The sequence below is a fragment of the Mustela nivalis genome (genome assembly GCF_964662115.1).
Source record: "Mustela nivalis genome assembly, chromosome: 1".
In the NCBI taxonomy this organism is placed as follows: Eukaryota; Metazoa; Chordata; class Mammalia; order Carnivora; family Mustelidae; genus Mustela; species Mustela nivalis.
Window position 1 is genome coordinate 1827003 of NC_139020.1, and position 13427 is coordinate 1840429.

General features: G+C 58.1%; 2 protein-coding genes across 2 annotated transcripts in view; one reads left to right on the plus strand and one right to left on the minus strand.

Moving 5' to 3' along the window:
- CFAP410 (cilia and flagella associated protein 410) overlaps nt 1-13427 on the plus strand; it is a 293294-nt gene that overhangs the window by 237538 nt on the left and 42329 nt on the right. The window lies entirely within an intron of this gene.
- The window catches only part of TRPM2 (transient receptor potential cation channel subfamily M member 2), a 55359-nt gene that overhangs the window by 11265 nt on the left and 30667 nt on the right, over nt 1-13427 (minus strand). Inside the window, 12 exon segments of the mRNA XM_082720385.1 lie at nt 701-833; nt 1079-1260; nt 1484-1667; nt 5548-5719; nt 6109-6241; nt 6671-6789; nt 7654-7867; nt 8350-8462; nt 8924-9069; nt 9220-9349; nt 10654-10791; nt 12933-13286. Of these exon segments, the coding sequence (XP_082576511.1) occupies nt 701-833; nt 1079-1260; nt 1484-1667; nt 5548-5719; nt 6109-6241; nt 6671-6789; nt 7654-7867; nt 8350-8462; nt 8924-9069; nt 9220-9349; nt 10654-10791; nt 12933-13286 (2018 nt within the window).

Sequence of the window (13427 nt, forward strand, 5' to 3'; positions counted from 1 at the left end):
TCAGCCCGTGGACCGCCGTGTGGGCACTGACGCAGCGTCCTCAGACCCCACGACTCGTGTCACCAGGACAAGCTCGCCAGAGACCCCGCCTCATCGACACACCCCCTCCCCGCTTTGTGGCTGGAGAGGAGTGGGCTCAGCTCAGCCACAGGGCTGTGGGGCCAGGGTGCGCCTCGCGGCCTCCCCGGGCCTCGGATCCCTCCCCTGAGCCCGGGAGGGAAGGTGGCCAGCGCAGAGCTGGCCCGTGTTCCCCGCCGAGGGCCGAGGGGTGACGCGGACAGCCGGGAGCAGCACCAATCTCACACCAGAATGAGGAAGGGAGGGAGGACCTCGGGGCAAGAGGACGACACCCAGCGAGCCTGAACCCCAGGCGGGCCACCCGGTCCCACAGACGTGGCAGCAAGGCCGTGTGCCCACAAGCTCACTGAGCTCACCCCCCAGGCCAAGGGGGCCTTCCCCGGCCCACACCCCTCCTTCAGCTCTGTCCACAGGGTCAGCCCTGCCCGCAGCGCGGGTGACCTTCTCCCCGCTCCCCACCCCGCGGGGTCCAGTCTTCCCAAGGACCCAGAGAGAAGGCCGTGGGACAGCCGGAGGACACAGGTTTCCCCGCCCCAGGGACCAGGCCCAGGTGGGCTGTGGCCCACAGCGCGACTTGGAGCTGTAGGGGTTTCCCGCCCCCTGGCCACAGGGGCGACCCTACTTCTCGCCGATGTCTTGAATCTGCTGCTCTGGCCTCTGCTTCTGCTGGTACCGCTGGTTCTGCAGGTAATTCTCCTTCAGGTAGATCTCCCAGGACAGGAGCGCGGCCTCCTCGTTCTTCTCCAGCTTGCTCTCTGCAGGGCCAGGGGCACATGGAGGGACCCGGCCGCCCCATGGGGGGCACGGGGAGGGGCCCCGGCCGGGAGGAAGGCTGCGGGAGCCCACCCCAAATCCACCGAGGGGCCGGGGGAGGTCAGAGGCCCGCGGAGTCTCCCCCGTTCTAGAAGGAGCCACCACACCCCCTACAGGCCTCCACTGCGCCCCGAGACCCGAGACAGCGGAGGGCGTGCTCTGGGGACGGCGGAGTGAGGGGACTCACTGAGCTGCTTGTGCCTCTTGGCGGGCACCTTCAGGACCACCCTCTTGATGAACAGGTGCAGGTGGCTGAGGAGGATGAAGGGGGGTGGCGCGGGGGGCCTGCCGTGGTACTCCTCTATCAGGTCGTGGCGCTGGAACTTCCAGATCTGGTCCGTGTGCTCCTGGACCTGCTGGAACGTGTAGCTGGCAGGAGGCAAGGGGCGTGGGTCACGGGAGAGCCGGCGGGACCCTCAGATTTGCCCACAGCATTGCCTGGGGGTTCTGGGGGACCCAGGGGGGCGGCCCACGGAAAGCAAACACACGGCACCCTGGAGGGCAATTCCTGAAGCAAAGACACGCCCGCTGGGCCCCCCGCCCCCGGGAGGCTGCCTTCCCCGCGGCCCCCGCGCCCCGTGGGGGCCCTCACTTGAACATGGCAATGAGGAGGTTCAGCAGCAAGATGTTGGTGAACAGCAGGTAGAGACACAGCAGGATGACCGTCAGCCACTCGGGGAAGGCGGGCTCGTGCCGGACGGCGTCGCTCTCGGGGCACTTGGGCTTGTAGGGGTCCGTGCCGTTGGGGCTGCACTGGTCCAGGCTGAAATTCACACCTGGGAGTCGGGGGCGGGTGCCGGGAACAAAGAAACCACACAGAGTCACAAGTGTCCCTTGGGCAGTGAGCATCTCTGGGGCCTGGACACCCCCGCAGTGGGGTGTCTACATGCTGTAGACATGCTGTCTACACCCAAGCATCCTCCATGGGCAGGAAGCGTGGCTGCCAAGGAAAGAGGAAGAGCCCTGGAGCCAGAGCCACACTCCAGCCTGGCGCGGGCCCCTGCCGGGCACATGGCTGGCCCCTCTGGGGCACGTCCCGGGCTCCCAGGCAGACGCCAGCCCCAGGAGGGGTGACGCAGGCTCCGACCACAGAGAGCCCAGGGACATGGGACAGAATTTGAACCGAGAAAATGAACAGTCACCACAGTGAGGAAGGAGGCGGAGGAGGGAAGTGTGTGGCGCAGGCCACGTGCTGACCTCCGCAACGGGGGCACCGACCGAAGTGCCGTGCCCCACCCGTAGCCAAGGGAAGGGTATGGGAGACCATAAAACATAAATGTGTGTCCAGCTTGTACCCCTCAAAACACTCCTGAGAGGGCATCTCTAGTGGCAGTCATTAAAGGCAGTTACCCTGGGGAAATGCGCTTACAGACAACTTTATTCTTTATATTTACTTTGGATTTAACATTTTTGCAACAATGAGCATGCGCTAGTTTTTAGGGCCTGGAAGTCTGTACCTCCCACCACCCCGTGTCTGTTTTGCTGATCTCCCCCACCCCCAGCAAACAGGCGCTGCTAAGGAGAACAAGACCACACCAGAACACACCCTTCCCTTTCAGGAAACTAAAAAACGGAAAGTCAACCGGACCCAAAGCCAGCAGAAAGAAGGAAATAAGAAACATCAGATGACCAGAAGGCAAACAAATAAAAGACAGAATAAGAAAACAACAAAGAAAATCAATAAAACCAAGATCTGGCTCCTGGAAAAGACTGAGAAGATTACAGCCCTTTACCCTGACTGGTCCATGGGGAGGGGGTTGAATCGCTCAAGTTACAAGGACGAGAGAACAGCACTGCCAACCCCACAAAAGTCAGAAGAAGTCTAAGGAAACACCGCAGAACTGTGTGCTAACAAAGTACGTGGCTTAGAAACAGGGGCAGACTCCTAGCGAGAGACGAGACACCGGGAGTGACTGAGGAGGAGGCGAGAGGCACACGCAGACCTGACACAGGTAAAAAGATTGAAGTTATAACTTAGAACTTCACACAAAGCTTCATTCCGGCCCAGAGGGCTTCCCTTGTGAATTCTACTGAATGTCTGAGAATTAAAACCAACCCTTCACAAACTCTTCCAAAATCCGAAGGATGAGGGAACACAGATGATGCGTTCTGAGGGCGGGACCACCGCGATACCAAAACCACACAAAACAAAACTGAACATAGATGCAAAAACCCTCCCCAAAATGCCGGCAAATTGAATCCAACAACACATAAAAAGAATTCTACTCCTTGACCGAGTGAGATAGATCCCAGGAGGGCAGAGTCGGCTTTACCTCTGGAAATCAATGAATACAACACACCATATTAATAGCACGAAGAACAAAAATCATGTGAACATTTCAACAGATGTCAAGAAGGGTTTGACAAAATTGTATACGCTTTTATAATAAAAAGCACTCAAGAAACTAGGGATAGAAGGTCTTCCTCACTCTGATGAAGGACATTTACCAAAAAACCCCATAGTGAACATCGTACTTAGCAGTGAAAGATTGAAAGCTTTTCCCTCTAAGATCAGGAACAACATAAAGATGTTTGTTCTGGACGCTTCTATTCAATATTGTATCAGGAGATCTAACCAGAATAATTAAGTAAGAAAAAGAAATAAAGGTATTGGATGGGAAAGGAACAAGCAAGAAGCATCGCTATTTGCAGAGGGCAAAACCTCGTATATAGTAAATCCCGAGGAATCCACTAAAAAACTATGAGAGCTATAAAGAAGTTTGGCACGGTTTTAGATCAACATGCAAATATAGGGTATTTCTGTACACTACCAACAAAAGATCCAAAAATGAAATTAATAAAATAATTCTACTTACAAAAACATGAAAAAGAATCAAAATCTTAAGAATAAACTTCAAATGAGTGTAACTCTCACACTGAAAATTATAAAATATTGTTGAAAGAAATTAAAGATCTAAATAAGCAGAAAGGTAACCCATGCTCACAGTCAAAATCCTAGATGGCTTTTGGGGAAAGTGAGAAGCTGATCCAAAAATTCATGTGGATCCAAGGGACCCGGCGGCCAAAGCAATCTTGAAACAGAACAAAGTTGAAGGACCCACATGTCCTGATTGTGAAACTTACCATGAAGTTACACTTGCCAAGACCGAGTGGTGCACGCGAACATAGAGATCAACAGAATAGAGCTGAGAGTCTATAGGAAAAACTTTCATTAATGGTCAGCTGATCTTTGACAAGGGAGCCAAGACAATTCAATGGGGAGAAATGGTTTTTTCAGTATGTGGTGCTTGAACGACTAGAAATTTCCATAAAAAAGAATGGCCCTTACCTCACACTGTGTAGAAAACTAGTTTAAACAGCTCAAAGGCCAAAAGTAAAAACAAAAGCTACTTCTGGAATAACAACACAGACATTAACTCTTCATGACCCTGGATCAGGCATGGGGTTCTGAGATAAACACAAATGATAAAAAGCAATTGATAAGGTGGACAGCATCAAAATTAAAAACGTTTGTGCTTTGAAGGACACCATCAAGAAAGTGACAAGACGACCCGTAGAATATACTGGTAAATCATACACATGAGAATTCTTGTAACTCAATAAGAAAGAAAAAGAATCCACTTGAGACATGGGCCAATGAGGGGAGTAGACATTTCTCCAGAGAAGACGCCCGAATGGCTCAGGGAGCACGTGAAGAGATGCTCCACATCGCTTAGCATCAGCGAAATGCAAATCAGAGCCCCAATGAAATGCACCTCACACCCACTGGGACGGGTAGAAGGAAAAAAAAAGAAAACAAACAATGACAAACCAGAGAGAATGTGGAAATTGGGGCCCTTGGGTGCATTGCTGGTGAGGACATGAGATACAAGGCAGTTGCCAGAGAAAACAGTTTGGCCAGTTCTCAAAAAGTTAAACACAGACTTAGCATACAGCCCAGCGGGTATACGTTCCAGTCCCAGATATATGCCCAAGAAAGATGAAAACATACGCCCACACAAAAACTTGTAAAAAACTTCTAAGTAACTGTTCATAGCAATGTTATTCATAACAGCTAAAATGTAGAAACAACACGTGTTCACCGACGTACAAATGCATAAACAAAATGTGGTCTGTCCATACAACGGAATATTACTTAGCAGCAAACAGGAATTAAATACGTTACGCTAAGAAAACGCAAGATACGAAGATAACAAATTGCGTTCTCCGGTTCATATGAAACGTGCAGCAAAGACAGACTGTACAGATGGGAAGTAGATCAAAGGCCGCTAACAGTCCGAGGATGGGGAGTGACGCTAACAGGGGTCTTTGGTGGGTGATGCACGTGTTCTGCACTAGAACCGCTAAAGCACACTTTATACAGCGGAGTCTTGCGGCGAATTAGATCTCAGCGAAGCTGCTGAAAAGAAGGAGCTCAGTAGGCAAAAAGGCTTGACCCCGTCCGGAGAAGGAGGAGGGACAGGGTGGCATGTGGTGTGGGGGAGGGGTGTCGGCTGGTGTCCCAGCACCCCAGGCCACACCCTTGGCCCGTCTGGGATCTCAGCACAGCTTCCGGGTTCAGCTCAGATGCCCCCCGCCCCACTGATGCCATCACACAGGGCCCTTGGGGAGCTGCCACCGGCCGCCTCCTGCCCCCCATCCTTCTGTGAGCTTTGCCGGCGCCCCGGCGGGTGCTCTCTGTGCCCCATGTCCTACCGTCAATGTAAGCCGGCATCTGCCCGAAGATGGTGAGGTACGACTGGTAAACGACCCCGCGGAAGATCCAGTCCACTCGGCTCTCGTTGTGGATGAGGATGGCCTGCTTGGCCACCCCAAAAGACACCACCCACACCGCCAACAGGAAGAGGAAGAAGAAGACGTCCTTCATCTGCAGAGACACAGTGGCCCCAGCTGCAGCCACGCGCGCCCACATGTCCCCTCCCTGCACACCTGGGCGGGGGCCCCGCAGCACTGGGAGGCGTCTCTGACACCCACTGCAGGGACACGGGGGCCCCCCGTCCAGGAGGGCGCCACACAAGGGGCTGGATGGGACTGTGACCCACGGAGGGGAGTGACCGGGGCTGTAACAGGGACAAGGAACGAGCTGTTGCGATCAGGGAAGGCTTCCTGGAAGAGGAGATGTACACGCAAGGACCTGAGACAGGTGTGCTAGGGCTGGGAGCCCGAGGGCAAAGCAGGGACGTGGGAACCTGGCAGCGGTCTCGGCCCGGGTGCCCCTCCCCGGCCGCTGGCGTCAGGACCCACTCGTCCCCTTACCATCCGCTTCACGATGATGATCTTGGGCCCCAGCGTCTTACTGATGGTGAAAATGTGCATCAGCCGGAGGCAAAACATGATGAAGTCCAGGGAGAGGATGATGCGACCCGGGTACAGCAGCCCAGGGATGAGCCTGCCCAGGGCAGAACCGAGGCCCTCAGCTCACCACGCCGGAGCCTGCCCACCTGCCCGAGCCCACGGTGTCTCTGCAGCCCAAAGTACCACGCATGGGGTACAGCTCACGGGCAGAGCCTCCGGGGGCTCCCAGAAAAGTCCAGAAACCCAGCCGGGGGCAGGGCAGGCGGGCCCTGCTTTGGCCTCTTGCCTCATGGAGAATGGGACAGTGGCAGGGACGCACGGGGCCCTGAGGGACAGCAGAGGGGCCAGAGCCACAGCAGGAGGTGCCAGGGAGGGCCCCAGGAGCTCTGGCCCCTTCTCTGCTCCTCCGCCGGCCCCGGAGAGCGTCTGCCCACCAGACAGACGACAAACACGCTCCAGGGGACCAGAGCCCTCGGGGCTGCCCGACGCGGACGGGAGGCCCAGGGGAGACCGAGCCGCTCACCTGCAGGTCAGCCCTGCTACGAAGAGCAAGATGGCACCGACGTCCAGTTTGTTCCAGAAGTCGCTGAAGTACAGGAGCGCCACCTTCATCAGCCCAAGCTCATCGGGGTCGTAGAAGAGCTGAGAGAGGGCGCGGTTAGGGGCCTGGCTGTCGTCACCATCGGCACCAGGACGGTAAGAACACTTGCTCCTTCCCGGACAGCGAGGCCAGCCAGGGAGGGGACAGATTTCCCCCGTTCCCGTGTCCCCCGGGTCGAGGAGGAAGGGGGAGGGGCTCCAGGCAGAGGTGTTGCCGGGCACCCTGAGCCCGCCCTGCGACCCATCCCAGTCCAGCCCACAAATGTCCGTGTTCTTGAGGGCTGTCCGTCCTCTCTGTTGGGAGCCAGCCAGCTCCCAACGGACCCCAGGATCCCGGGAAGGGTGGGACCCTGGCGGCGGGGTGGGCCAGGGAGAGGTCCCGGAGATGGTCAGACTCAGAGCGGAGGGCACGTGAGACCCCCACTCTGGGGCTGCCACCTGTGAGACTGGAGCTTTGTCCCTGGGAGGGCATCTGGCTTCAGGAAGCGGTGCGGCCGGAGGCAAGCTGGGAAGAGCCCAGTGGGACAGTGCTGCTTCCTGCACCTGCCTTCGCACCTGTCTCCGCACCTGCCTCCGCACCTGCCTCCCGCACCTGCCTCCGCACCTGCCTCCTGCACCTGCCTCCTGCACCTGCCTCTGCACCTGCCTCCCTCACCTGCCTCCGCACCTGCCTCCGCACCTGCCTCCCTCACCTCCCTCTGCCCCTGCCTCCCAGGAGCTCTGAGGCTGCCCCAGGCCCCGGCAGCAGCGTCTGGGTGCCTGGTGAGCCTACCGTGTGCCCACCCACAAAAGTGACCCGGCTGCGGGTCCCGGGGCCAGGCGCTCCCAGCTGGGGGTGGGCACTAGAGGACAGTCCCTGTGGGTTGGGGATGTGGGGAAGTGGAGAAGGGGGCCGGCCGGGCGCACCTGTCGCAGCTCCTCACACACCAGAGAGAAGAGCCAGAAGTAGATGAGGCACTCGCACCACGAGGGCACGGGCTGGAAGTCCACCATGAGCACGTAGGCGAAGAGGCACAGGAAGGCGAAATAGGACAGGATGTTGAGGTGGAAGATGACCACGGGAGCGCTGAAGAAGGCGCGGACCCGGAGCAGGCTCCTCCTGGCCTGCAGCTTCTTCTCCCTGCAGGGCAGAGGCGGGGGCAGGCGGCAAGGCTGCGGGGGCCTGAGAGCCCCAAGGACCTCTGCCTCGCCTGAGGGGTGGGGCCAGAGTGCTCCTGCGCTCCCGTCACACGGCGGGGACAGCAGCGCGGGGACACAGCCTGCGTCCAGGCAGCCCACTCCGCCTGTGCAGCATGTAGACGGCTCCCCCAGACGGCACCACGGAAGGGAGGGCCCTGAAAGAGCCCTTTGGCTCTGGGGTCACTAGGATGGAAACGGGCTCCGGTGGGTGCTCAGCGCAGGGCGGGGCGGGGCGGGCGCTCAGGGCAGGGGGGCTGCTCAGGGCACGTGGGCGCTTCCCACAGGTGGGGACCCTCCCTCGGCCTCCCGCCCGCACGCCTGGACCCGGGGGCAGCCATCGGGACAGACGCGACTTGCCCCCTGCAAGCACATCAGGGAGGAAGGTCTGCGGGCCCTGCGGGCGCCCAGCAGCCAGGCTGGTACCTGAAGGAGACGAAGCTGGTGCAGAGCAGCGGGAAGACCAGCATACACAGGATCACCCGCCAGAGCCCGTTGTCCACGCAGAGCCGGCCCCACCACACCTTGGTTAGAAAAGCCTGGGGGCAGGGGGGGCAGCTTCAGAAGAGCAGGCGCTGCCTGTGCCGCACCCCTGCAGGCCGTGCCGCGTCTGCTCCGGGCGGAGTGCCCGCGTGGGCCCCGGTGCTCTGAGCCCCGCCGCACCACGTGGTGGGCAGTGCAGGCAGAGCCCGTCTTCTGCGGCTGAGGAAGAGGCTCCAGGCCCAGCCAGCCTTTCCCCGGGGTACGGGCTGGGGCCGCCCGGAGGTCTGCGGGCTCCCAGGTGGGAACACCCCGGTGGGGCTGAGTCTTCACCACCCACCAACCCTCTCTTAGCATCAGTTTCCTCGCGGGCAAAACAGGAGGGGAGCACACGATCAAGGGCCAGGCCTTGTCCCCAGGCCCCCGGGGGCCACAGCACTGGGACCTGAGTGCCAGTAGGTGACCAGGAGGCCACGTCAGCGCCCACAGCTCCTCCCGGAAGCGAGCCTCAGAGGGTCACCTGGATGCCTCCGTGAGACACAAACTTCATGTCTTTGGCCTCCAGGGCCAGCTGCAGGCAGGTGGTCCTCCCCCAGGCCTCCGACACGCGGGTGAGCAGTTTCTGTGCCCTTTCCTCGTCCTTCCGGTGGCACTCGGTGAACACCCCTGGCAGAAGGAAGATCCGTGTCCGAGCCGGGGACCGCGTCAGGGACTGGCTCCTCCAGATGCCACGGTCTGGGCAGGACCGAGGACGAGGCCCCCGGGGCAGCGTGTGAGGACCCGGGCCGCGGTCCCAGGCCGGCCCCATAAACTCACCGATGGCTCTGTGTTCAAACTCGTTGGCCAGCGCCAGCATCTCCTCCAGGCTGTCCGTGTCCTCCTCCTCCTTGGACAGCTCCTTCAGCATCTTGCTGCAGGCCAAGGCCGCCGCAATGCAGTCCTGGCTCTGGGCACCGGGGAAGCCACCCTGAGAACCCAGACAGTCCAGCCCCGGAGCCCCAGACACACTGCCTGGGGGTGAGGAGACGACGTGGGCCACCAGGTCATTCCTTGTCGTGCCCCGTCCATATAAACCACTTGGGCCCCCCCAAATAGTAGGTGAGCCTGAGCCGGAGGTCCAGCCTCCCACACTGGCCCAGGGGAAGGGTCTGCTCGCCCACCCAGAGCACGGCCCTGACGGCGCAAGTCCCAGCACGGCCCGGGCATCGGGTAAACCCCAGGCCCAGGGCTAAAGGGCAGAAATAGGACCAGGTCCACGCAAGTCTCCTTCAGGCTCTGGGCGCCCAGCCTCCGTGGCTCTGCCTGTCCCAGGCACCAGGGATGCCGAGAACATCTCAAGGGAGACTCTCCAAGCATAGCCCAGAGGCACTGTCTGGTCTAGGACAAGGGGCTGGTGGCGGATCCTGGAAGGCCCCCCGCGCACTGAGACCCACAGAGCACACCCGAGGCCACAGGCAGGCCCAGCTCTGCCGCTGACCCACCACGAGCCTTGGGAGAGGACAAGCCTCCCAAGACCACAGAGAGGGTAGACACTGGCGACACTGGGGAAGAGCCAATTCCACAAAGGTGACTTGGAAATGCCAACGCTGCGATGTAGGGGATCTCAGAGAAAAACTACACTTGAATTTCCCGGTAAGAAGAGAATCTGCTGGAAGTAAAGGAGGCCATATGTGGGGGGCCTTGGGCCTGGCCCATCCCCTATCATGACCATGAAGCTGCCACGGCCTAGTGATAACGGCCCAGGAGGCTGAGGGCCGATGTCCCCAGGCAGCCCGCAGAGGGGCTCAGGGCAGGCTCACACGGGGCTCGCTCCCCATCTGAGTCACAGACTCTGTCGACATCCCTCACGGTCCATGGAAGGAGACGCAGGCCCCAGGGGTATCACCTTCTGCAGGGTTGCCACAGAGCAGGCTGGCCACGGCACGGGTGACCCACCAACCCCCAGCCCCCATGTGGGCCATGGCAGGTGGCTGCTCCGAGCTGTGCCCGCACACACAGCCTCCGCCCTGGACAGAAGGACAGGAGGCGGCTCATCTCCCTAAATTTCTTTTCCTGCCTGAGCCTGGCTCTCTGTCCTCCAACACTGCGTACCCTGGGTCCCCTCCGTGGTCATGGGCAGCCCTGCCCCCCTCCGAAGCCGCACACTCCTCTACTTGCTGTTGGCCCTGGGCTTTGGGAACACACTACCTGGCCGGAGCCCTGTCGCCCGTCCGCACACAGCCATGCTTCTTGAGAAACGGGCCTAGTTACCTGGGCCCAGATGATTTCTGCCAGCTCCCGACGACTCTGGACGATGGCCCAAATGAGAAGATCGCGGACCGGGTCCATGGTGAAGGCCGCATGTCCTGAGGAACGCTTGTGGAGGGACCGGAGGCTTACTCCCTGCATCTGGAGAGCAGCGAACATTCAGAACCTCTCCTAGGCCCCCAGTACTGTTGGTCACCCCAGTGGGCCTGCTGAGGGTGCAGCCCTGAGCCCAGGTCCGCACCTTCCCAGAACCACTGTCCCTGGAGGCTGAGCCCAGAAACCTGCAGTTTCAACTCCACCTTAGACTGATTTCATGCGCACCAGAGATTTAAAACCGTCCCTCTGGAGACACATGGAAACATTGAGAAAGTGGAAAGCCCAGCTAACTCCTGGCCTAGCCTCTTCTTTACACACCAGGCACCTCGAGTTTCCTGAGTCTTTTCTGACGGCATCAAAGCCTTTCTGGGTAGTCAACTTCTAGCACAGAGTCTGTTAGAGATTCACGGCTGTGAGTTCCTCAAGGGAATCTACACAGTGTCTCCTGCAGAGAAGGCCACCGAGAAAAAGCCAAACAGACAAGGGTCACATGTGAGCAGGTGGGCACCTCCCCCCAGACTCAGTTTATGCAGTGACATGGGAATCCAGCTTCCTAGCCCATCCAACAATAAACACCTACTTAGATGGTCCGGAAAACATTTCCAGAAGTGAGAACACATTCCCCACGTGACACGCAAAATTCCGCTTTTTTAAAGAAATTTTAGAAATTTCCTGAAGGCTTGTCTTTGTGTTAAAAGAGATTAGTCGGTAAAACTAAATAAATTACCAACATGTCTAACTATGAGCTTCCAGATGGACCATCATAAAGGGCATCTTAAAGACTCCGGAATCTCAAAGAGCGAGTGGTGAGTATACAAAACCCAGGCACAGCCCCCTCTCTCCCAGAGTTCAGACAGAGCCCACCTGAGACAACGGATGAATCTGAAAACCTGAATGAAGTGGCTAATTTTCTGCTAGCTATAAAAACCAAATCTGGCCATAGAACACACAGAAAATCTAAACTGAGAAATTATCAGAAAAGAAACAGGAAATTCTCAGAGCTACTACCCAAAAAGGCCCCGAGCCCTGATGGACTCATAGGAGAGCCTGTCGAGCTTGTAAGAACAGTGAATTCCAGCCACATAAATGGCTCCAGAGCAAAGAAATAAGGAAGGTTTCCCAGTGGTTTTCACAAGGATCACATAAAGCTGGTACCAGAACCTGACAAAGATGCCTCCAAAATAAAACAAAGGCTCAGACATTCTGGTGCAAAAAAACATGAAAATATTGGCAACAAAATTCAGCATCATACTAAACACATGTCACACAGCAATCAAGTTAAGATCAAAACAAGAATAAGTATGTTTTGTCATCAGGAAATCTGTTGAAATAATTCAGCAAATTCATAGTTTAACGATGAAGGACCATTCCAGTTCTCAAAAGGCACCTGATAAAACTCAGCGCTTGGGCTTCATTTGTAAAAGCCTCAATAACCGGGGAGGAGGATACTCGGTGATGTGAATGCAAACCCGGCCTCCCACTTAGCACTGAGATGCTGCAGGATTCCCATCAAATATGGACAGAGACTAGAAAACGACTTTTCCTGTGCTGCAGTGCACGTGCTAGGCATCCTTACAGTGCTGTGGGGGGATCATGTTGACCTGACCACATGGTGGCCGGGACTGGGGGTCCGAGGCACAGGGGGACCACTTCCCCCACATTACTGTTTGTACTGTTTGAGATTTCTAGAAAGGGAGAAGCATGGACTGAGACGTGTCCCCAGAATTTGTATGTTGAAGCCCCTCCTCCTAGAGTGACTGTGTTTGGAGACGGGGCATCTAAGGAGGTGACTGTGGCCCTGATTTCATAGGACCGGTGTCCCTGGAAGAAGAGAAGATGGTGTCCACCATTGCTCTCTATTTCTCCGCCCACCCACCGAACGAAGACCACATGCGGACGTGGTAAGAAGGCGGCCGTCCTCAAGCCCGGGAGGGAGGCCCCACCAGGCCCCAACCTGCTGACGCCTCGACCGTGGGCTTCAGCCTCTGGACTGTGGGAGACCAGATGCTGTCTAAGCCCCCGGTCTAGGGTATTTTGGGATGGCGGCTCTGACAGGAGCACGTTTCCTTTCCAATGGAAATAAGAGATCATTTCTTCAAACAGAAGCACTGAGGACCTAGCGGCAGCCCAGCACCCAGGCCCAGCGCGGGGGGAGGGGGAGGCGGGAGGGGGTCACCAGCACGCACGTTGAGCTTCATGTTGGGCACGGGGAGCAGGAGCCGGGGCCGGTCGCCGGTCCGAGGCCGGGGGTACAGTGGCTGCGTGAAGTCCCCCAGCAGCTCCCGAAGCACCTGGGCCACGTGGTGCATCTGCACGTGGGGGACGGTGGGCCCGCCGGCCGGCCGCTCGGGCTCCTCGGCCAACACCTTCTGCAGCTTGCTGTGGAACAGGCAGGAGGGGTCCAGGTGCCGGTACAGGGAGAGCAGGGTGTCCCACGTGACGAACTCCGTTAGCCGCACGCCGTTCTCCAGGAAGAGCTTCACGAACTCGGGCTTGTTGGAGATGAGGGCTGCCATCATCACGGGGTGCAGCTCTGAAGGCTGACAGAGAGCACCGTGGGGCACAGCCCGCGCACACCCCATTGCGGGGCCGCTGGAACCGGAGCGCTGCGGTCCCTGGCTCGGGAAGGGAGGAAGCGGCCCGGAGCGCTCTCCACCAGGACCAGGGCTGGGGTGGACAGA